The sequence below is a fragment of the Lynx canadensis genome, chromosome F2 (genome assembly GCF_007474595.2).
Source record: "Lynx canadensis isolate LIC74 chromosome F2, mLynCan4.pri.v2, whole genome shotgun sequence".
Taxonomy (NCBI): domain Eukaryota; kingdom Metazoa; phylum Chordata; class Mammalia; order Carnivora; family Felidae; genus Lynx; species Lynx canadensis.
The window spans coordinates 29,008,750-29,033,044 of record NC_044320.2 but is presented as its reverse complement, the minus strand read 5'-3'; the positions used below and the strand labels follow the sequence as shown (position 1 = coordinate 29,033,044).

General features: G+C 35.9%; 1 protein-coding gene across 1 annotated transcript in view; it reads right to left on the bottom strand.

Annotated features, from left to right (window-relative positions):
- Positions 1–12,882: 12,882 nt before the first annotated feature.
- NUDCD1 (NudC domain containing 1) overlaps positions 12,883–24,295 on the bottom strand; it is an 80,735-nt gene continuing 69,322 nt past the window's right edge. The window contains exons 9-10 of the mRNA XM_030304304.2: positions 16,239–16,398; positions 12,883–14,093 (exon numbers count right to left, since the gene is read on the bottom strand). Coding sequence (XP_030160164.1) covers positions 13,801–14,093; positions 16,239–16,398 — 453 coding nt within the window. The 3' untranslated portion in view covers positions 12,883–13,800. The remainder of the gene's footprint in view (positions 14,094–16,238; positions 16,399–24,295) is intronic.

Below are 24,295 nucleotides of genomic sequence, written 5' to 3'. Positions count from 1 at the left end.
CATTGATTTTCTTGATTCCTATTTCATTGATTTATAATCTAATAATTACTATTTCTTTTTTGCCACTTACTTTGGGTTGAGCTTCCACTTTTTCTAGTTTTTGAAATTGGAAGCTAAGGTCATTGACTTGAGATCTTTCTTCTTTTCTAACAAAAGCATTCAGTGCTACAAATTGCCTTTAAACACTGCTATAACAACATCACAAATTTTAATAGTCCTCATTTATATTCATTTTGAACACTTTCTGATTACTGTTTGATATTTTTTATTTGAATTATTTACAAGTCTGTATGTAATTTCACAGTATTTGGCGATTTTCTAAAGGGCTTTCTGTTACTGATTTCTAATTTAATTCTATTTTGCTCAGAGGACATGTCTTGATACTTGTTGATTTATTGGGATTTGTTTTATGGTCCAGAACACAGTCTATCTTGATAAATATGATGTTTGCACTTAAGAATGTTTATTAAGATTAAGAATATTACTCGGGACGCCTGGGTGGCTCCATTGGTTAAGCATCTGACTTCGGCTCAGGTCATGATCTCATGGTTTGTGGGTTCAAGCCTCGCGTCAGGCTCTGTGCTGACAGCTCACAGCCTGGAGCCTGTTTCAGATTCTCCCCATCTCTTGGCCCCTCCCCTGCTCATGCTCTGCCTCTCTCTGTCTCTGAATAATAAATAAATGCTAAAAAAATTTTTTTTAAATAAAAAAAAGAATATTCTGTTGTTGGATAGTATGTTTTTATAAATTTCAATCAAGTCAACTTGGTTGATCGCATAACTTGAATTTTCTATATCCTTGTTGGTTTTCTGCCTGCTTATTTTTATCAATGACCAAAAGAAGTGTATTCCAATCTTCACTGTAATTATTGATTTTTTGTTTATTCTTATAGTTTATTAGTCTTTGCTTTGTGTATCTTTAAGCTTTGTTATTAGATACATAAACTTTAAACATTTTTTATGTCCTCTTGCATAATTGACCCTTGTCATGAAATGGTCTTCTTTATCCTTGGTATAATTCTTTGGTCTGAAATTGATTTTGTGTGATATTAATATAGCCACTCCAGATTTATTTTATAGTGATTATTTCACTAAGTATATACGAATACACATGTAATATACATTACATACTATTACATATGTATAATTTATACCAAAATATATTAAAATGGATCCAATTGTACATGTTAAATAAGCATAATTTATTGTGTACAAACCATACTTCAATAAGGTTTAAAATTTCCAGTATAATTAACATGGTGTTGTGTTAGTTTTAGATGTACAATAGAGTGATTCAACAGTTCTGTATATTACTCCATGCTCATCATGGTAAGTGTACTGTTAGTTCCCCTCACCTATTTCACCTATCCCCTCACCCACCTCCCCCTGCCAACCACCAGTTTTCTGTTTTTAACAGTCTGTTTTTTTGGTCTGTAACTTTTTTTCTTTGTTCATTTGTTTTGTTTCTTAAATTCCACATAAGTAAAATCATATATTTGTCTTTTTATGACTGACTGATTTCACTTAGCGTTATACTGTCCAGATCCATCCATTTTCCATCCAGATTTCATTCTTTTTTATGCTGAGTAATATTCCATTATACATAATGGTGTGTGTGTGTGTGTGTGTGGCACACACACCACTTCTTTCTCCATTTATCTATTGATGGACACTTGGGTTGCTTCCATAGTTTGGTATTGTAAATAATGCTACAGTAAACATAGGGGTGCATATATCTTTGAATTAGTGTTTTGGTATTCTTTGGGTAAATACCCAATAATGGGATTACTAGATCATATGGTAACCTGCTCTTAATTTTTTGAGGAACCTCCATACTATTTTCTACAGTGGCTGCACCAGTTTGCATTCTCACTGCCAGTGCACAAAGATTCCTTTTATTCTATACCCTGCCAACATTTGTTTCTTGTGTTTTTGATTCTAGTCATTCTGATAGGTGTGAGGTGATACTTTGTTGTGGTTTTGATTTGCATTTTCCTGGTGATTAGTGATGTTGAGCATCTTTTCATGTTGGCCATCTGTGTCATCTTTGGAGAAATATCTGTTCATGTCTTCTTACCATTTTTTATTTTTTAAGTTTATTTATTTTGAGAGAGAAAGTGTGAGTGGGGGAGAGGCAGAGAGAGAGGGAGAGAAAGAGAATTCCAAGCAAGCTCCACACTGTTAGTGCAAAGCCCAATGTGGGGCTTGAACTCACAAACCATGACCTGAGCCAAATTCAGATGCTTAACCAACTGAGCCACCTAGTTGCCCCATATTCCCATTTTTTAATTGGGTTATTGAGAAGTTTTTGGGTTTTTTTTAGTTGAGTTGAATGTTAGTGGAGTTATACATTTTGGATACTAACCTCTTTTTGAACATGTCGTTTGCAAATATCTTCTATTATTGTTTTGTTGATTGTTTCTTTTGATGCATAGAAACTTTTTCTTTTGATGTAGTCCCAACAGTTTATTTTTGTTTTTGTTTCTCTTGCCTCTGGAGGCATAACTAGAAAAATGTTGCTATGGCTGATGTCATTGAAATTACTACCTGTCTCTCTTCTAGGATTTTTATGGTTTCAGGTATCACATTTAGGTCTTTAATGCATTTTGAGTTTATTTTTGTGTACAGTGTAAGAAAGTGGTCCAGTTTCATTCTTTTGCATATAGTTGTCCAGTTTTCCCAACACCATTTATTAAAGAGATTTCTTCCTTTTGTATATTCTTGCCTCCTTTGTCAAAGATTAATTGACCATATAATTGCGGGTTTCATTCTGGGGTCTTTATTCTGTTCTACTGATCTATGTGTCTACTTTTATGCCAGTACTGTATTGCTTTGATTACTGCAGCTTTGTAGTATATCTTGAAATCAGGGATTATGATACCATGTTTTGTTCTTTTTCAAAATTGCTTTGGTTATTCAGGGTCTTTTGTGGTTCTATACAAGTTTTAGTATTATTTATTCTAGTTCTGTGAAAAATGCTGTTGATATTTTGACAGGAATTGCATTAAATGTTTGGATTCCTTTGGTTAGTGTGGACATTTTAACAATATTTGTTCTTCCAATCCACAGGCATGGAATATCTTTCCATTTGTTTGTGTCATCTTTAATTTCTTTCATTGGTATTTTACAGTTTTCAGAGTACAAGTTTTTCACATCTTTGCTTAAGTTTATTCCCAAGTATTTTAATATGTGGTGCAATTGTAAAAGGGATTCTTAATTTCTCTTTTGGTTATTTCATTATTAGTGTATATAAATGCCACGAATTCTATATATGGATTTTGTATCCTGCAATGTTACTAAATTCGTTTATCAGTTCTAGTAGGTTTTTGATGGAGTCTTTAGGATTTTCTATATATGTAGTGTCATGTCATCTGCAAATTATGAAAGTTTTATTTCTTCCTTACCCATTTTTATGTCTTTTATTTTTTTTTTTTTTTGTTTGATTGCTGTGGCTAGGACTTCTAGTACTATGGTAAATAGAAGTGGTGAGAGTGGACATCCTTGTCTTATTCCTGATCTTAAGAGGAAATCTCTCATTTTTTCACCATAGAGCAAAGTGCTAGCTGTGGGTTTTTCTTATATGGCCTTTATTATGTTGAAGTAGGTTCCCTTTAAACCTAGTTTATTGTGGGTTTTTATCATGAATAGATGTTGTACTTTGTTGAATGTGTTTTCTTTATCATTGAAATGATTATGGTTTTTATCCCTTCTCTTTTGATGTGATGTATAACATTGATTTGCAAATATTGAACCACCCTTGCATCCTAGGAATAAATCCCACTTGAGTATGGTGGATTATTATTTTTTTTTAATGTTTGTTGGATTTGGTTTGCTAGTATTTTATTGAGGACTTTTGCATCTGTGTTTATCAGAGTTCTCTGCTTTTTTTTTTTTTTTTTTTTGTAATATTTTTATCTGGTTTGGGTATCAGGATAATGCTGACCTCACAGAATGAATTTGGAAGCTTTTCTTCCTCTTCTATTTTTTGGGGATAATTTGAGAAGAATAAGTATTAACTCTTATTTAAATGGTTGGTAGAATTCACCTGTGAATCACTCTGGTCCTAGACTACTGTTTGTTGGCAATTTTTTTTTATTACTACATCAGTTTTATCCCTAATAATCAATCTATTCAAATTTTCTGTTTCTTCCTGATTTGGTAGGTTATAGGTTTCTAAAAATTTATCCATTTCTTTTGGTTGTCCAATTTGTTGGCATATAATATTTCATAGTATTTTCTTATAATTCTTTATTTCTATGGTGTCAGTTGTTATTTCTCCTCTTGCATTTCTGATTTTGTTTATTTGAGATTGGTCTCTCTCAGTGTCTCTCACTCTCTCTTTGAGTCTGACTAAAGTTTTGTCAATTTGGGTGATCTTTCCTAAGAACCAGCTCTTTGTTTTATTAATCTGTTCTATTTTGTTATTGTTTCTGCCACTTATTTTGGCTCTAATCTTTAATATTTCCTTCCTTCTATTGGTTTTGGGTTTTGTTTGTTCTTTTTCTAGCTCCTGTAGGTGTAAGGTTAGGTTGTTTATGTGAAATTTTTCTTGCTTCTTGAGGTAGACCTGTATTACTATAAATTTCCCTCTTAGAACAGCTTTTTCTGCATCCCAAAGATTTTGGACCATGTGTTTTCATTTTCATTTGTCTCCATTTATTTTTTATTTCTTCTTTGAGTTTTTGGTTTCCTCATCCATTGCTTCATGTTATTTAACTTCAATGTAGTTGTGTTATTCCCAGATTTTTTCTTGTGGTTGATTTCTAGGTTTATAGGATTGGGTCAGAAAAGATGCATAGTATGACTTTAATCTTTCTTAATCTGTTGAGACTTGTTTTTTGGACCAATGTATAATCCAGTTTGTTCCATGCACACTTGAAAAGACTGTGTATTCTGCTGTTTTAGGATGGAGTGTTTTGAATGTATCCATTAAATTCATCTGGCCCAATGTGTCATTCAAAGCCCCTATTTTCTTGTTGATTTTGTTTGGATGATCTATTCATGTAGGTGAGGTGTTAAATTCCCCTACTATTATTTTCTTACTATTGATTACTTCCTTTATTTTTGTTATTAGCTACTTTATGTACTTGGGTTCTCTCATATTGGGGGCATAAATATTTATACATATATTTGTATATTATATATAATATATATATATTTTATATATAGTTATATTTTTTGTTGGATTGTTTCCTTTATGATTATGTAATGTCCTTCCCTGTCTCTTGTTATAATCTTTGTTTTAAAATCTATTTTGTCTGACATAAGTATTGCTACTCCAGCTTTCTTTTCACTTCCATTTGCATGATAAATGCTTTTCCCACCCTCTTCATTTTAGATCTGCTTGTGTCTTTAGGCCTGAAATGAGTCTTTTCATAGGAAGCATATAGATAGATGGGTCTTGCTTTTTTATCCATTCTATCACCCTCTGTCTTTTGATTGGAACATTTAGTTCACTAACATGCAAAGTAATTATTAATAAGTATGTACTTACCACCATTTTGTTACTTGTTTTATGGTTGTTTTTGTAGTTATTCCATGTTCTAGTTATTGCTCTTCTCTCTCATGGTTTGCTGGTTTCCTTCAGTGATCTACTTGGATTCCTTTATCTTTATTTTTTGTGTATCTATTACTGGTTTTTGATTTGTGGTTACCATTATGTTTATATATAACATCTCATACACATAGCAGTCTATATGAATTTGATGGTCACTTAAGTTTGAACCATTCTAAAAGCACTAAATTTTTACTCCTCTTCCCCCAGTATATAGTGTCATACTCTACATCATTTTATTTTGTGAATCCCTTGATGGATTTTTATAGATATACTTAATTTTCCTGCTTTTGTGCTTTCTAATTTTCTTACTCCTGCTTATGGTCTTTCATTTCCAGAGTCCCCTTTAAAATTTCTTGTAAGACTGGTTTAGTGGTGATGAATTACTTCCACTTTTGTTTGTCTGAGAAACCTCTCCTATTCTGAATAATAGCCTTGCTGGATAGAGTATTCTTGGTTGCAGGTTTTTTTCTTTAATAACTTGGAATATATCAGGACAATCCCTTCTGGTCTGCAAATTTTCTGCTGAAATATCAGCTGATATAGCCTTATGGGATTTCCCTTGTATGTAACTTTTTTCTTCCTGCTTTTAAAATTCTCTCTTTTTCACCATTTTTTGCCATTTTAATTACTATGTGTCTTGGCATGGACCTCCCTGGGTTGATTTTATTGGGGGCTTTCTGTGCCTCTAAGATTGAGATTTCTGTTTCCTTCCCCAGATCGGGAAATTTACAGCTATTATTTCTTACAATAAATTTTCTGACCTCTTTTCTCTTTCTTCTTCTGGAATCCCTATAATGGGAAAGTTACTACGCTTAATGGTGTTGTTGAGATCCCTTAATCTCTTTTCATTTTTTATTCTTTTTTCTCTCTCTTGTTCAGCTGGATAGCTCTCTATTACTCTGTACTCCAGGTTGCTGATCCATTCTTTTTTCTCTAGTACTATTTATTGAGTACTTCATCTCTGATTGGTTCTTTTTCAAGCTTTCTATCTCTTTGTTGAGAGTCTCACTGAAGCCCTCCATTCTTTACTCCAGTCCAGAGAATAGCATTGTGACTATTACTTTAAATTCTTTATCAGGTATATTACTTATATCCATTTCATTTAAGTCTCTTGCTGTGCTTTTTTTCCCCTGTTCCCTCACTGGGGACATACTCCTCTGTCTTCTCATTTTGCCTAACTCTGGGTCTATTTCTGTGTGTTAGGAAAGTCAGCTATGTCTCCTGCTCTTGAAAGTATTGGACTTACAAAGCAGAGGTCTTGGAGTGTCCTGCACTACAGTGTTCCCTGTTTACCAGAACCTGGCAGTTCAGGGTTGTCATCCTGTGTTTTGCATGCACCCTACTCTTGTGGCTGAGTTGCATTTGCCTTTAGTCCAGTCAGCTGCAATGGCTCTCTTAGTCTATTGTGACAGGGTTTGGTTCCTGTGTTAGTGGGCCAGTATGGGACTGCTTTGGGCTTGAGTAGGGTCAGACCAGGCATTTGCCAGAGCTGCAGCAGCACAGAACTGCAGGGTGCTTCCCTGGTGTTGTCCCTGAGATGTTGTCATTGTTGGGAGAGGCCTGCAGTCCACTGCTGGGACCACAGGAAGGGTGTGTGGTGGTGGTTATCTTCTCCTCTCCCTGAGCAGGAGTCACTTTGTGGTGGTGCTGACCCATCGAGGCTGCTTGCACACTGCCAAGCTTGTGACACATCTTTGGATGGACTCATACCAAGGGTGTTTTGGAGGGGGCAAGTCCATAGGAGAATGCAGGGCTTGGGGCATGCAGTGTTAGGTTGGTGCTGGTTTGCTGTGGGAGGAATCTGAGATGGGGGCAGATCTGCACAAGTATGCAGGTCCAGGGCCTACTGTTAGCAAGCTAAGTGGAAAGTGTTCAAGCTATGCTCATTCCCACAGGTGTCCATGTATCTAGGCTGTGGGAGGGGGTGGGGAGTGAGTGGAAAGCCCCCCCCCCCCCACCAGCTCCTTTGTTCTTGGAGAACTATCCATCAGCATGGGCCTCAAGATTAGCAAACAAATCTCCCTCCTGTACCCCCAGGAGTCTTTCAATTTGCTGTTTCTGTGCTGTATCTAAGTGGGGCTGTTTGTGGTACTGCCTCTTCAAGGGCAGGGACAGTTTCCTGTCACTCTCTGGCTCTCAGAGCTGAGCCCATGATTTGTAAAGTTCCAGGTTTTAAGCCTCACTGTAAGACTTCAAAAGTTAAGCCCCTCTGGTTTTCAAAGTCAAATGTTAGGGTGTTCATCTTTCCTGTGCAGGTCCCCTGTGCCTGAGGTTCCTGGTGCAGGGCCTGCTCCTTTTGCCTTTTGTGCCCATGGTGTCCCTCCTGTGGACAGTTGCCTGAACACTTTGGCTCTGAACCATGTCTCTGCCCTTCCTACCCTCTTCAATATGGCCTTTTCTTTACATTTAGCTGTGGACAGTCTGTTCTGCCAGTCTTTGGGTCATTTTCTGGGTTATTTACACTGATGTGGGTTTTATCTAGGTATGTCCATGGAACAAGGTAAGCCTAGGATCCTCCTATGCTACCATCTTCCCCAGAAGTCAAAAAAGTTCACTTTAAAAGCTGATGCAGGGGCACCTGGGTGACTCAGTCAGTTAAGCGTCCAACTTCAGCTCAGGTCATGATCTCACAGTTCGTGAGTCTGAGCACCACGTCAGGCTCTTTGCTGACATCTCAGAGCCTCGAGCCTTCTTCAGATTCTGTGTCTCCCTCTCTCTCTGCCCATCCCCACTTGCGCTCTCTCTCAAAAAATGAATAAACATTAAACAATAAATAAAACAAAAGCTCATGCAATGACATGTATGAACATCTGAAATGGTAATAATTATACATTTTGGATATCAATGACAGTATAGTTTTCTAAAATAAAAATTTTCAATAATTTTTTAAAGAAAATTGAGTATAGCCCTTAATTAGAAATGACATTCAGAGTATGCACATACCTCTTAGACTTTACATCAGTGTGTTGCAAATAGGTTACAGGTCACCTAGATATTTAATCCCTTGGTTCTTAGATAGCCAAGTCACTTCCGGCCAAGAGCACCCCTAGTGTGCTATAATTTTCTGTGTGCCATAAAGTGGGGGGAAAAGGCTAGAAATCTACATTGTTTGGACATAGTACGGGGTACATGTAATAGATTTCAAAAATGGTTCCATTTCTTCGCCTTCCTCATATCTAGGTCCTCTGCCATGGAACTTTGCAGGGTACTCCACTCTAACTCTGGGATAAGCTGTGTGATCTGCTTTGGCCAGTATGATATGAGAAAATGTGACACAAGCAGAGGCTTGATAAATACTTGTGCAACTGATCTTGCTGGTCACATTCTGACACAGTCATATTGTATGCCTGGGTTAGTCTGCTGAAGGAAAGGACAGGTGGAACAGAATCTCAAGATGGATGTGGCTGGTAATGGATCCAACACAAGTGACCTCTCTTGGAACATGGTTGCCTCCTTTTAAACCCAAAACACTTGTTCAAAGCAAAGTCATGGGGTTGGCTCTTTTTATTTCCTTCCCATGGCAGAAACTTAGGAAACAAGGCAACATACAATCTTAACTTTCCTATTTCCTTTGAGGCACTAAGGGATATTTCCCTCTTTAATATATACATTAACGATTCAAAAAATACGTTTTTATGAAAAAAGAAAGAGTTCTCACAGGCATATCTATCCTTTTGGAAAACACACAGATCCTGTTGTAAATTGCCCAGGTGTTAAAATTTAACTGCATCTTTCTCCTATGAGAAAGTTGAAAAGTATTACTTACATACTGGGTGTCGGGGAGTTTTCAGACCCATAAAGAGGGATGTAACTTCAAGCTTTTAATAAACATTGATATATACTATTCTAATGTAAAAATATTATAATTTAGTTACTTCCCTAAGATGGAAATTTAGATTTCTCCAAATTTTTATTAGAAACATCACCACAATGCATATTCTTATATATACTGTGCTGGGCACATGTTGAGTGTCTTCCAGTATTTCTGGGATTATGGAAAATGCACTATTTATTTGAATACATATTTATAACTGTCCTTTGGTACCCACTGACACTCCCACCAACAGTGTAGGAGAGTTCCCATTTTCCCCCACCTTGGTCAATATGTCATATTCTAAAAATTTACATTTTTTTACCAATTTCCCTGATTACTTGGGAGACTGAGCATCTTTTTAAAAGTAAATTGGCTATTAATATCTTTTATCTGCTTCCCTATTTTGCAGTTTTTTTATTATGAAAAAATAGTTTTTTGACATTCTAGATTTTTCTAGATTTTAACCCTTCTCTATTATGCATTGACAAATATCTTCTCTCAGTCTGTTTTCTTTTACCGCTGTTATAGATTAGGTCATAAAGAAATTTTACATCTTATAATCCTTTAGTTTCTCTCATATTTTTGTTTTCTGGGTCTGAGATTATACACATTTAAGTAAATAAAAAAATATGTCTATTTACGGATCCAATGACATACCAACTTGTTTACCACTTCATAATGTATCTTGGTACCTGATTGGTTACCTTTTATCTTCATTGTTTTTGCTCATAATTCCTTCATACTAAGTTGAGAGGGGCTAGTTTTCATTTATTATTCCAACATTCTAATATTAGGCATAATTTTTTACCAGCTAAATTACATTTACTTGTTTGGTAAGACACCCTTAGTACTAAGATGTAATTAAAATATTCTTCCAGTAATCAGCAATGACTAGTACAATACTAGTTTTATTATATTATTTGCCATACATAAACTTAACATTTGTTTTATCTCTTTAATCACATATAAAATGTTAGAAATGCCTGTGCAATGGTGATTTAATCTGTATAGTAATTTCCTTTGTATGCAGAAACCTGACAGTTGTATATTACTTGAAAGCATCAGTTTTTACCATTCTTCATTTTTGAATTCCCTTATCCTCTTTCTCCCCTTCCTATTGGCAACACTTCTGCCTGCTTCTTGTATGGGTTCCGGACTTGGTCAGACTTCTTTCTAACAGAACCACTACTCCACCTACCCCCTCCCACTTTTTTTTCCTCCAAAGAGAAACTTTACCTGGAAAACTCTGTAAGGTAGACTCTTTGTCTCTTTATACTTAGCAATGCATTATCCTCAACATTGGAAACACGAGGTTATGGTATATAGTTGATGCTTACTAAATGTTGAAATAACGAATTTTTTTTTAAAGAATATAGGGTTTTTAAAATTTTTTTAAATTTTTATTTTTATTTTTTTCAATATATGAAATTTATTGTCAAATTGGTTTCCATACAACACCCAGTGCTCATCCCAACAGGTGCCCTCCTCAATACCCATCACCTACCCCCCCTCCCTCCCACCCCCCATCAACCCTCAGTTTGTTCTGTTTTTAAGAGTTTCTTATGCTTTGGCTCTCTCTCCCACTCTAACCTCTTTTTTTTTTCCTTCCCCTCCCCCATGGGTTTCTGTTAAGTTTCTCAGGATCCACATAAGAGTGAAAACATATGGTATCTGTTTTTCTCTGTATGGCTTATTTCACTTAGCATAACACTCTCCAGTTCCATCCATGTTGCTACAAAGGGCCATATTTCATTCTTTCTCATTGCCACGTAGTACTCCATTGTGTATATAAACCACAATTTCTTTATCCATTCATCAGTTGATGGACATTTAGGCTCTTTCCATAATTTGGCTATTGTTGAGAGTGCTGCTATAAACATTGGGGTACAAGTGCCCCTATGCATCAGTACTCCTGTATCCCTTGGGTAAATTCCTAACAGTCATAGGGTCGGTCTATTTTTAAGTTTTTTGAGGAACCTCCACACTGTTTTCCAGAGTGGCTGCACCAATTTGCATTCCCACCAAGAGTGCAAGAGGGTTCCCGTTTCTCCACATCCTCTCCAGCATCTATAGTCTCCTGATTTGTTCATTTTGGCCACTCTGGCGTGAGGTGATATCTGAGTGTGGTTTTGATTTGTATGAAATCATGAATATTGTTAAGTGACTCTTAATATGAAAAGCACATAAAGTACTACCTTATTACTATCATAAATTCCTGCTCATAATTTATGATAAAAATCGACAAAATACAAGGTAGTTGTATTATGCCATAGACTTATAGCATATGCCTTATTAGTTTTTTAAATTTTAGTTTACATACAATATTGGTTTCAGGAGTAGAAATCAGTGATTCATCACTTGCATACAATAGTGCTCACCGTAAGTGCCCTCCTTAGTACCCATCACTCATCTAGCCCATCTCTCACCTACCTCCCCCTTTCAACCCATAGTTCTCTATCATTAAGAGACTCTTGTGGTGAGTCTTACTTGTGTGTTTATTTTTTAAAGTGTAGAAAATTGTTTCAGTTGATTTATAGGCTTATGGGATTCTTAAAACATTTCGAGAAATCAGAGCTTAGAATCACTGCTCTGGATGTATTACTCTCTTAAGATAGGTCAAGATGCAAAAATCAGGACTACTTATCCTGATAGTTTCCAATTCAACATTATGTTAAAAATCACAGGAAGAAAAGAAAATTACTACCTGGAACTTTGTGTGTATATGCATACATACACACACAGCCATATGGTTAACTAAGGAGCACATTAATCTGCATTTTTCTTATATTTCCTAAGAGGGTACTTATGATCCTTGGGGAAAATTTTAAAGATTTAAATCTCCTGTCACATAATAGTTTTTAATAATTCACTGTCTCAATACTCTTTTGTGTCATTAAGTTTTACAGCACAGAAAAGTTCTGGAAATACAGTTTTGTGTCTTGTTTTTCTGTGTTCTGACCTTATGATGCTCGAAACCCAGTCCACCTCATTCCTAAATGCTAAGAGCACTGTTAGGACTCTGGCTTTCATTACCAGTTCTCTGGACTTCCCCAATTTTTTATGTAGCATCCCAATACTTCTCTCTAGGAAACTGCATTTTAAGTGTTTAGAACATGCATGTAATCTCCATCTTTTTCCTCCAAAGTAAACAATTTTCCAGGTAAATGCAAACCCCAAAAAATCCAAGGAAATGAAAAACTACAATTCATGACACAATATATTTAATATATAAACAGGGTTTTTTTTTTTTAATGTTTATTTTGAGAGAGAGAGCATGAGCAGGGGAGAGGCAGAGAGAGAGGGAGACACAGAATCTGACGCAGACTCCAGGTTTCAAGCTGTCAGCACAGAGCCCGACGTGGGACTTGACTCAAGAACTGTGAGATCATGACCTGAGCTCAAGTCGGACACTTGACTGAGCCATCCGGGTGCCCCAGGGTTATTTTTTTTAACTGTAGAAGTTTAAGGAGAACTACCAGGATAAATCATAATTTGTGTGACAGACTGTCACATTAATGGTGCCAATGAATTATACCTCCTGCTGTGTTCCTGTGCAGTCCCTCTCACACTGACTCTAGACTTGACCATGTGACTTGCTTTGTTCAATGGAAGAAGAGCAAATGTGATGGAAACACAGGCTTGATAAGCTCTTGTGTATCAGTCTTGCCCTCTTGCAATGTCTGCTCTATCACAGGAATAAGACAAGTCTAGCCTACTGGAGCCATGCAGAACAGAGACAGCCACATCAGTGAACCATAGATTTTCAAATAGTCTTGTTTTAATGAGTTTTGAGGTGGTTTGTTGTATAACAATGGATAACAGCTACACTTTATGGAACTTTATCATCTCTCTTTGTCTATGCCTTTTGGAAGAGCAAATGAATAAAAATTAAATAAATGGAAAAAAAATTTTGGAAAAAAACTCCAAATCTTAGTATTTCGGCAAACTTTAACAATACTGGACCTGCTGTACTTCTGTTCCATTTCCCCCCTCTACCTCAGCTATTCAGTCCACTTAAATGAGTATTTACAAGAACCAACAGTTTAACTGTAATCCAAAAGTTCTATAGGTACAGAAGGAAGAAACTATCAATGAACAAAGAGTATGTGATAAATATTTTTATTTTTAAACACTGAATTGTACATCTTTCATATAAAAGATGAAATTCCAGACTGTTTTTAAAAAAATCACTCTAATACTTTACATTTTTTACAGAAGTAAATTTTCTCTAAATTTGCAGCTTCATTCCATAGCTTTTATAGAATCATAATCTCTTGAATATACTTCCAATTTCCTTTAAAAAATAAAAAATTCATATAAGATAATTTATTTAACATAGTAAAACTTAACAGGTTATAGTATAACTACTAAGCTTTCTGGCTACCACTGAATACTTTTCTCAGTACAGAAAAGCCAACATGTTGGGGTGATCAATTCTCTGTATTTACTTTTATTAAAAACAGGTTTTTGGTAGTGAGAACAAATAATCTCTCATTTGTTGCTTGAAAGCCTAAAATAGGATCATTGGTTTCTAGGCTTGCTACTTGCTGCTTAGCAACCTGCCCTACTTGCCGACCTTCCTTTCTGTTGTAAAGTACAGTGGACATGGGAGTGGGCTGGCGGTAGATGAACACTCGACGGAGGCACTCACACAGGGCTGCATACGAGTAGTTTGGAGCACAAGCAAAAAATTTTTTGTCTCTCTTTGATGCTTGGACGTAGCCTGTTATGAAACAAATAAAAACCCATATATTAAAAAGAAGGAAAATGTGATTACACATTTAGTATGTCCCAGTTTTTATTATAAATTAAAATGCCTCGATAAAATATACACCATAAATATTCAACAGTGTTTGAATTCTGAACCATTAATGACTACTTACAATTTCTCCCAATTGGTGCCAAAATAGAGCTTTAATTCTTAAGGAAGAAAATAGGTAGGGTTTTATCTCTTTAAGAAAAACACAATATAGTTCCTTATTTCCGTGAATAATTAGGACACTAAAAATCTAAAAATCAAAAGGACTAAAAACATGTCAAACTATCTTTAAATGCCAAATAATTAAGCTCATCAATCACAGATGTGGCATTACAGAATCTTTTTTATCAAATAAATGGGAAAATATTTATAGGATACCACTATAGAGTTATTTCAGGAGTGTGTTCATAATATAGCCCCCGAGCCTAAAAATGCTAATGTGACAATGCATTCTCTTATTATTTCTATTATGTTAGTGGTATTTTTATACACCAGTGCCCACAGTGTAACAGGATTTTGTTGTACTTCAGCTCCCAGAAGTAGAACCTTGAGATCACTACAAGCTGGAATGAAAATTTAAGCATCTAATTTTAAAAACTTAATTAGAACATCCCTTGAAAACTAATTAAACTCTGTAAAATCTTATTCTTGTCTTTTAAAAAATTATCTTTACAGGTTAAAAGGGTATTTATGTTCTGAAGTATAAATTAGGATTTTCAGACTGGGACATGGTTACTGAATGTTATAACATGTGGGATAAAAACAGAATACTAACATAAAGTGATCTCATCAAATAACGAGCAAAGGAACTCTAGGTAGAGCACAGGAAAATCAATATTGGTTTTATAATTAAACAGGGTTTGAAGAGGAAACAGTGAAGAGGATGTAGATATCTGAGTATTTTAGAATTAGCTCTCTGGGCTAACCTTGAGAAAATTAACAATGTATATAATGTCTTGAGACTACATATCAAATGTAATGTTGATTTAACTTAAGCAGAATTCTAAACAGACTTAGGGATACAAATGGAGAATCTAAGCATATAAAAATTATGTGACAGAGATTTCCTTACTGAAAAAAGAAGATTCAGAATTAAAAAAGGAATTATATAGAGGCCAGAAATTTTATATTCAAATTTTTCAATAAAACTCTTTATTTCAGGTCATAAAAATCCATTTGGAGTCTGAATTAACCAGCTTAGCAGCCTACATTATTAACTATAAAGGATAATTGACCAATCTCCTCTATAATTAAGGTTGTATTCAGAATATATAATTTTACTTCCTGTTCCCAGTTTAAAATAATCACTCAATAAAGCAGTAACTGTGCCTAATTTATATAAAAAAACTTCTTCCATACAATACTAATATAGTTTGACATAAAATCAATTATTGCGTAAGTCTACAATTATGTATCTTAACATTTTTCAAGCCCTGGTTTTAAAATGCATTTCCTTAGAGCAATTCTATGATGTTTTTTGGTTTTTTTTTTTTTTTATTTTTTTTTTCAATGTTTATTTATTTTTGGGACAGAGAGAAGCAGAGCATGAACGGGGGAGGGGCAGAGAGAGAGGGAGACACAGAATGGGAAACAGGCTCCAGGCTCTGAACCATCAGCCCAGAGCCTGACGCGGGGCTCGAACTCACGGACCGCGAGATCGTGACCTGGCTGAAGTCGGACGCTTAACCGACTGCGCCACCCAGGCGCCCCTCTATGATGTTTTTGATGATTACTCTGAAGAAACATGAATACAAGTTCCATGTAGGGTATTGTCAAACCCACTGTTCATATTCTAATACCGCATAGCTTATTTGGAATAAACAAATGACTGAGTAGAAGAATCAAGTGGTGAGACAACCACTTTGATTTCTATTCTGTGCTGATCTTCTGTACAAGCATAAAAATTGATTGGTTCTGTTCCAAAAGTACTAACATTCATCAACTATAGTAAAAGCAACCAAATATAGCACAAATCAATCCAAAGGTAATTAAGACAGATCAAATTAAAAAAAAAAAAGAAAAAGAGAAAGAAAAAAGAAATGAACTTAAAAAAAAATGACCCTACTTTCTGACATAATGGAAAATGCTGTCAAAGAGCTTGCTTTATACCTAAAGCATTGAAAGTTGCAATGTGCTCCCACATATCATCTTGTTTGCTGGAGTGTGGTTGCCAGAGTAGGGCATCAACATCATGGCGTAAACAGAAGCAGGGCATTTCTTTAGGATCCACTATGACAGAGAAAAGGTACTGGTTGCTTCCAAGATTCACCTAAAATAGTGACAAAGAATTATTTACTCAACAAATTAATAATGATGATGATGCCAATAACTGACACACAGCTCTATATGTCAGCAAGTTTTCTAAACTGTTTATACAGGTAGTTTGATTACCTCTTCAGAAATGCCCCTGGGAGAAATGTGCTACTGTTATATCCATTTTAAAGTTCAGCAAAGTCACTTGCCCAAGGTCAGCCTGGTAATAAGTTGTGGAGCTGAGACTGAACCCAGCATCTATGTTCCTAACCACTACACTATACTGCCTCTTAACTCTTAGTATCCTAGTTTAAAACACAATATAAAACACTCGTTTATAGGCAGAATACTTTTTAAACCACAGAATTACAAATATGAAGTTTACAAATGGGAACTTGTAACAATTACTAAGTACAATGTGATAGCTAAGATTTATGAGCATGTGCTATATATACAAGGCATGTTATAAATATTAATTTCAACAATCAACACGCTTGTAATTATCTGCACTTAAGAGATAAAAGAACATGGAGAGTTTGAGAACTTGTTCTAGGATACAAAGAAAAACCACAAAGCTGAGATTCAAACTTAAATCTGTTTACAAATTATTTTAAGTTGATGTACTGTTTAATTTCAGTATCAATGTCAAGAATGTTTATTATGCTAATAATTTTTATTGCAATACTCATGACTAAAGGAATTCATTTTTAATACAAAACCATCGGATTGAGATTCATATTTGAATTCTACCTATAGGAATACTTCTTTTAATGAAAATAGGTTGAAATGATATTCTGTCTAGAAATGTTATCATCAGTTAAAAATGCCTAAATACCACACCAACAAAATCACATCAAATGTAGAAAACATGTATAGTACTTGATAAATATTGAATTGCTTTCATGAGTTTCAGAGAAGACTGGAGAATAAAATGTTGGGTTCCAATGAGAGAGACCTGACCTGTATTCAGTAGGGAAAACTGTGAAGTGGCTCTCCAGGAAGAGGATTTATTGGTACAGCTGAGCAGGCATAGGCTCCTGGTCACAGGAGAATTCTGTGACAGAGCAATTTCTGTTGCCCCAGCAGTGCCTGGGGATAGAACTTTTGTCTTCCTCGGAAGGGGAAGAGGATGGCGGACAGTGTTCACAGACTATACATGTTTTTTATGTAAATACACCTACAACGATGTTTACTGCAGCTTTGTTTATATAACATTGAAACACTTAAAACTGGTACATTTTTCTTAGGGAAAAAAAATGGGCCCCTTATTCTGACTTAAATATTTCTTCTCTTCCACTCTCACTTACTTTATACATATCTCCATTAGAGTCATTGAGAGAAAGAGTAAGCATGAGTGGGAGGGAGGGGCAGAGAGAGAGGGAGACAGAGAATCCCGAGCAGGCTCTGCACTGTCAGTGCAGAGTCTGATGTGGGGCTTGAACCCACCAAACTATGAGATTGTGACCTGAGCTGCAATCAAGAGCTGGACCCTCAACCAAAGGAGCCACCCAGGCATCCCAAAATCCCATTAAAATATTTTTCTTTTGTTTGAGAGTGAGTGAATGGGGGAGAGGGGTGAGGGTCGGTGGGAGGAGAGAGCGAGAGAACCCCAAGAAGGCTCAACACTGTCAGCATGGAGCCCAACATGGGGCTCGGACCCATGAACCATGAGATCAAGACCTGAGGCGAAACCAATCAAGAATCGGATGCTTAACCAACTGAGCCAGCTAGGCACCCCCACCCCTGCAAAAGCCCATTTTATAGTAATTATTATTATTTATTTTTAATTGAAGCATAGTTGACATATAATACAATATTAATTTTAGGTATATGACATAGTGACCCAACAATCATATACATTACAAAATGCTCACCATGATTAGTTACAAAAGTCACCAAAGTTGTTATAATTTGATTGACTATATTATTCCCTATGCTGTACTTTTGATCGCTGTGTGTACTTCTTAATCCCCTTCACCTATTTTGTCTATCTTCTAACCCCCATTCCCTCTGTCAATCATCAGTTCTCTGTATTTAGGAATCTATTGTTGTTTGTTCATTTGTTTTGTTTTTAGAGATTCCATATATAAGTGAGATCATATATTTGTCTGACTTATTTCACTTAGCATAATGCCATCAAAATGCATCTATGTTGTCACAAATGGCAAGATTTCCTTCTTTTTCATGGATAAAAAGTATCCCATTGTATGTATATACATATTTTTAAAATCCACTGATCCATCAATGTACACATATTGTTCTCCTATGTTGGCTCTTGACTATCATAAATAATGCTACCATAAGCATGGGGGTTAGTACTTTTTTTGATTTTGTGTTTTTATTTCCTTTGAATAAATACCCAGAAGTGGAATAACTGGATTATGTGGTTATTTCTATTTCTAATTTTTTGAGGAACCTCCATTCTTGTATTTTGCATAATGGTTTCACCAATGTACATTCCAACAAGGAGTGCACAAGCGTTCCCTTTTCTCCACATCCTCACCAACACTTCTTACTTCTTTTTCATACTGGCCATTCTCACTGGTGTGAGGTGATGATTCCCTGTGGTTTTGATTTGCACAGGGCTCTGCGCTGGCACAAGGAGCCTGCTTGGGGTTCTCCTCCTCTCTCTGTCCCTCCCCCACTTATGCTGTATCTCAAAATAAATCAATACACTTAAAAAATAAAATGGGCTTTGGGAGAACATGCTGTGGTGGTGATTAAGAACATGGGTTTGGAAGCACATCTGAACTGAAATCCCAGTTGCCATTTACTAGCTTCCTAACTTAAATCTCTTCACCTCTTAAGTTTGAGCTTCCTCTTCTATAAAATGGGATCATATTCCTAATTCTTAAGTAGTGAAGATTAAATAAGGTAGTTGGTAAAATAATAGAAAATATGTATATATTGTGTTCTGCCTCTGGGTCCTGGCACACAGTTCCTGAAACTCTTATAATTTCCTAAGTGATAAGAACACTAGGAACATCTTTTGTTGTAATATTTGATCTTTGATCCAGGTTCCTGACACATAGCTCCTAACCCCTTGGTATTTGACTCTAAGTTATAGGAGTGTCTTTTGTTCTAACGAGATGACTCTTGGTGGGCTCCTGGATGGCTTCAGGATAGGGGGTGTTTGCCAGAAAGACCACAGCATGATTAGGAGCTTGGAACTTTTAGCTCCACCTCCTAACCTTTAGGATAGGATCATGACTGATCATGCCTGTGTGATGAAACCTTCACAAAAGTCCCAAAAGTACAGGCTTCATAGAGCTTCTGAGTTGCTGAACACATGGAAGTACTAGGAAGATGGCAAGTCTGGTGAGGGAATGGAGGTTTTGTGACCTTCCTCTATAGTTTGCATTATGCATCTCTTTCACCTGGATGTTATTATCCTTTATTGTATTTTTTATAATAAACTGGTCAATGTGCATTTTGTTAACTGTCTCGGCAAACTATAGAACCCAAGGAGAGGGTTGTTTAAACCCTGATGTATGGCCAGTCACAGGTATAGATGAACCTGGGATTTGTGACTGGCAGCTGAAGTGGGAGTTTGGGAGAGTCTTGCGGGAGTGAGGCCTTAGCCTGTGGGATGTGACACTACCTGCAAGTAGATTGTGTAGGATATCCTACTAGTCTGAGAAAACTACTTGATGTGTGGAAAACCCACACATCTGGTATCAGTAATGTTCTGTGTGGTAGCATTGTGAGAGTAAAGGAGAAACCCAGGGAATTGTTTTTCTTTATACAGTTGTAGATGCATATCAACCCAATACTTAATGCATAGTAAGAACAGTGTAAATTTTAGCAATTTATTCTATGTACAGAATGCTTGAATTTTGAATTCAACAATAGGCTTTGGAATTAAAGTTTCAGGTCATTAACTTTTCAGTCTGGCCTCGTAAAAATACTCTGTTTCTGAACAGACAGAATCTTTTTCGTGATACTCATTTTTAATTTAATTTGGTAATAGCAGTTATTAGAGGTTCTTTAAATGTCTTTACTTTGACATTTAATCTTCAAAAGTCTTTAATTGCTAAGTGTTCTACAAAGAAAAAAAAAGTATCAATTGACTACTTGAAATGCATTTCAAAATTTTCTCTAGAGAATATTTTACTAATTGTAGTTTTCACTAGTACTTTAAAGATAAACACAATCTTTTCTTTAATAAACATGAAAATAGAAGGAATGTGGAATTGTATTGTATTGGCCAGTTTATGGGTTTAGGATTTTTTTTTTAAGGCAATAAATTTGGCATTAGCAAAGAATGAGTTTTCCAAATTAGTAAATTGTCTAGTGTAAATGAGTTCTTCTCATTTAAGTGCTAAGACTATGTTTCAAGCCTTTTTAAAATGAAATCTTGCTAAAATTTATTATTTGCACATCTTATATAGAACATTCTGAAGAGAAAGTAACATTTTATTGATGGTTGAATGTCATCAGGGTAAACATTAATGTATATGTCTATGATAATACCCTTAGAGACATCTGAAATGAGTAGAGCTCTTTAACACTACACTAAGTAACCTCAGCCTTCTCCATTTTAAAAACGTATTTTCTGGTTATGCGTGGTTTGTTTTTGTTCCTTCCTTCCACTGCTAATAAGCTATTGGGGGCTACTTCTTTTGTCAGCATTTGCCCAAAGCAGCCATCCTTTCCTTCTTCCTTATTTGCTGTCCCATTTTGCTCTTGGATACCAAATTGTGACTTTGGGCTTTGTGGTACCTGTTCCTGACTATCCAGGGAAACTTAGAGCATCTTACTCTTGACTCTTACAGGTTATTTGCCCATGCCAGGTAAATGGATAATGTTTCACTTTCCCCGTTTTGTCTGCTTCAAATATTTTTGTTTTTCTGCATTTTCTTATGTTGATGCTTTTTTTTCTATAGGATCATACAAAAGTGCACTTGATTTTAAGTGTACTTTTTTAGTTATCACACTTCATTTCATTTACTTAATTCACTTAGCAAAACTAGTTACTTTAGTTTGTAATCTTAATACTGATTTGTTTTGCTTTTGGGTAAAATTATGTAGTGTGGATTTTTAGAGTTTGCAGGGAACAGAGAAAACCTCTGGAATTATCTTGAGGTGGATGTTTAACGTGAACATATGTGAAGATCATAGGGAACAGTGGAAACAATCAGATCTCATGAAGAACTGGGTCATTCTACAAACAAATGCACTGGCAAGTCAGGTCTAAAGGAGAAGTGGAATGTTGTTTAGAAAATAGTACCTAGTTTTGATGAACATGTAATCTACTTATCTCTTGAGAACCAAATGTCCCTTGTTCTGTACTTCACTGTGGTGTCATTGTGATCATATCACCATCTTCTTTCCTTCTGCTACTCATACCTGTATCCACCTAAGTCACTTTCTACCTCCCACAATGGTTTCTACTTAATTTATTCTCTCTGGGTATGTCTTTTGCCCTTCTGTTGGCTGAATAATTGTGTTTATTGTTCATTTTGGCATTTAGACTTCCCAAACAAGATTATTTTATTGTTTTGGCCAGCCAGCATCCAGTATGGGAAGCACCTGTTCAAGAAAACACTTTAATCTTGGATAAAAGATGGTTGCCTCTGAGATGCCCACCCTTGATTTTTTTTTTTAGCATAGGTCAGAGGAATGGAGTTTTACAGTACACAGTTTGCCTACTTGTGTATATGGAACCTCTTGTGAATACTGAACCATCACTAATTTACTGATTATAAGTTGAAGTTCTAGGCTTTTTAGGCATGTTTATTGATAGTAAGCAAAGGAATTCCAGATTCTGCCTAGGATGAAGAAAGCTGGAAATAATGTCACTCCAAATGTAACAAGAAAAGGCTGGGTAATTTGTAGAATCATTACTTTTAAAAAATTCATCAGAGAGCTGAGGTTACAAGGAAACCAACTAGCTTGAAATCTGAGGAAAACCAGGTGTCACCAAGGAGATGGGCTAGGAGAACTGTTCCATCTGAGCATAGAAAGAAGAAAGAACTGCATAATTGAGAATTCAACTAACAAACTGCCAAAAGCCTAGTGTGGGACAGCAAGTACAGAATTCTTTGGATTTACACATTTTCTTATGATCCTTGACCAGTTCCTAGCAAAAAAGACCAGGAGAAAGGGAGCTGCTCTGAAGGTACCGAGTTTTAGGAAGGAAGTGTCTTCCTCTGTGGAAAAATCAGAATGTCCTTCTTGGATTTTTTTCTGTAAGTGTCAAAAGTCTTAAACCGTTGGGAGAGAGCATTAAATCTTAGCATCCCAACGGCTCAGAAGACGACCTGTTGCAGATGAGGCGAAAAAAAATTAAAATTTTTAAAAACACCATCTCTGTGCCTGGAGGAGAAATTAAATCATCCTGGGCCTAGACTATTACAAATTTTCTAGAGGAAGGGCAGTATCACTAAAAAGTCCCAAACCCTGAAACCCAAGAACACATGGCCCAGGACTGAGGCTGAGCCAAGAGTCTGAACCGCTCATCCGTGCAACCCCCCCCAACCCCCAATCAGGCTGGGAAGCACCAAGTAAGTGACAACAGCAGTCTACCACTAGAGAAGCAGTAAGAGCATAGAGAGATTCTCTCTGAGAGGCAGATGTACAGTGAAAGCCCAAAGCTTAGGGTAAATTAGCAGAGTTGGGGAAAATCTTCCATCAACTCAGCCTCCACCAGAGTGTAACTTAACACTAGGGGAATTTGAAGCGTGGGATGCACTGAGGGTAACCATAACAACAAAACTCAAGGTTAGATCAGCCTTTTTACAACCCTCCTGTCATAACCACCCACACTAATGACCCAGCAGAAGTATGTCCACTCCCAGGCATAAATACTATTTACCTCAGTCTCTACTGCTCTCACATCCAGTATTCAATCAAAAATTGTAAGGCACAAAAAAATGAAGAAAGTAAAAACATCCCACTGTCAAGAAACAAAGCAGACAAGGTAACCAGATTCAGATGATCTATATTTTGGAACTACAAGACAAGGAAGTTAAAATAACTATGGGATTTTAAAGAGTTTAATGGAAGAGATGGGTTATGTACATAAATAAATGCAGAATTAGAGCAGAAAGAAACTGCAAAGGGTGAAAAAAAAATCCTAGGGGAAAAAAACACAGCAAGAGAAAAAGGCTTCAACAAACTCATCAGTATACTCTATGGAAAAAGAATTAGTGACCTTGAAAATAGGTTATTAAAAATTAGTAGAACCTAAACCAAAGTGGGGGATGGGGCAGGGATTAAAAACAAAAAACTGAGCATCTAAATGCTGTCAGGCAATATTAAACAGTCTAACACACATCTGATTGGAATCCTAGAAGAGATATGGAACATTCACCAAAATAGACCATATTCTGTCCTATAAAAAACACATTTAAAAAATTAGAATCATAAACACAATGTTCTCTGAGCATAACAGAATTAAATTAGATATTAGTAGGGGCACTTGGGTGGCTCAGTTGTTTAAGCATCTGACTCTTGCTTTTCACCCAGGTCACAATCTCTCAGTTCATGAGTTCAAGCCCCACATCAGACTCTGTACTGACAGTGCAGGGCATGCTTGAGATTCTCTTTCCTTCTCTCTCAGCCCTTCCCCACTCACACATGCTCTCTCAAAATAAATAAACATTTTAAAAAATTAGATATTAGTAAAAAAGAAAAATTTGGAAAATCCACAAATAATCTGGAAATTAAACAACATGTTTCTGAATAACCCATGAGTCATAGTGGACCTCACAAAGGAGATTAGGAAATTTTGTACTGAATGAAAATGAAGCATAGTACATGTGAGATGCAACTAAAACAATGTTTAGAGGGAACTTTATAGCATTACAGGTTATATTAGAAAAGAAAAAATGAAGTAGTATGAGCAACTCTTTCATATATTTGATAATTTAAGTTAAATTCCTTGAAAGACAAGCATTACATTTCACTCA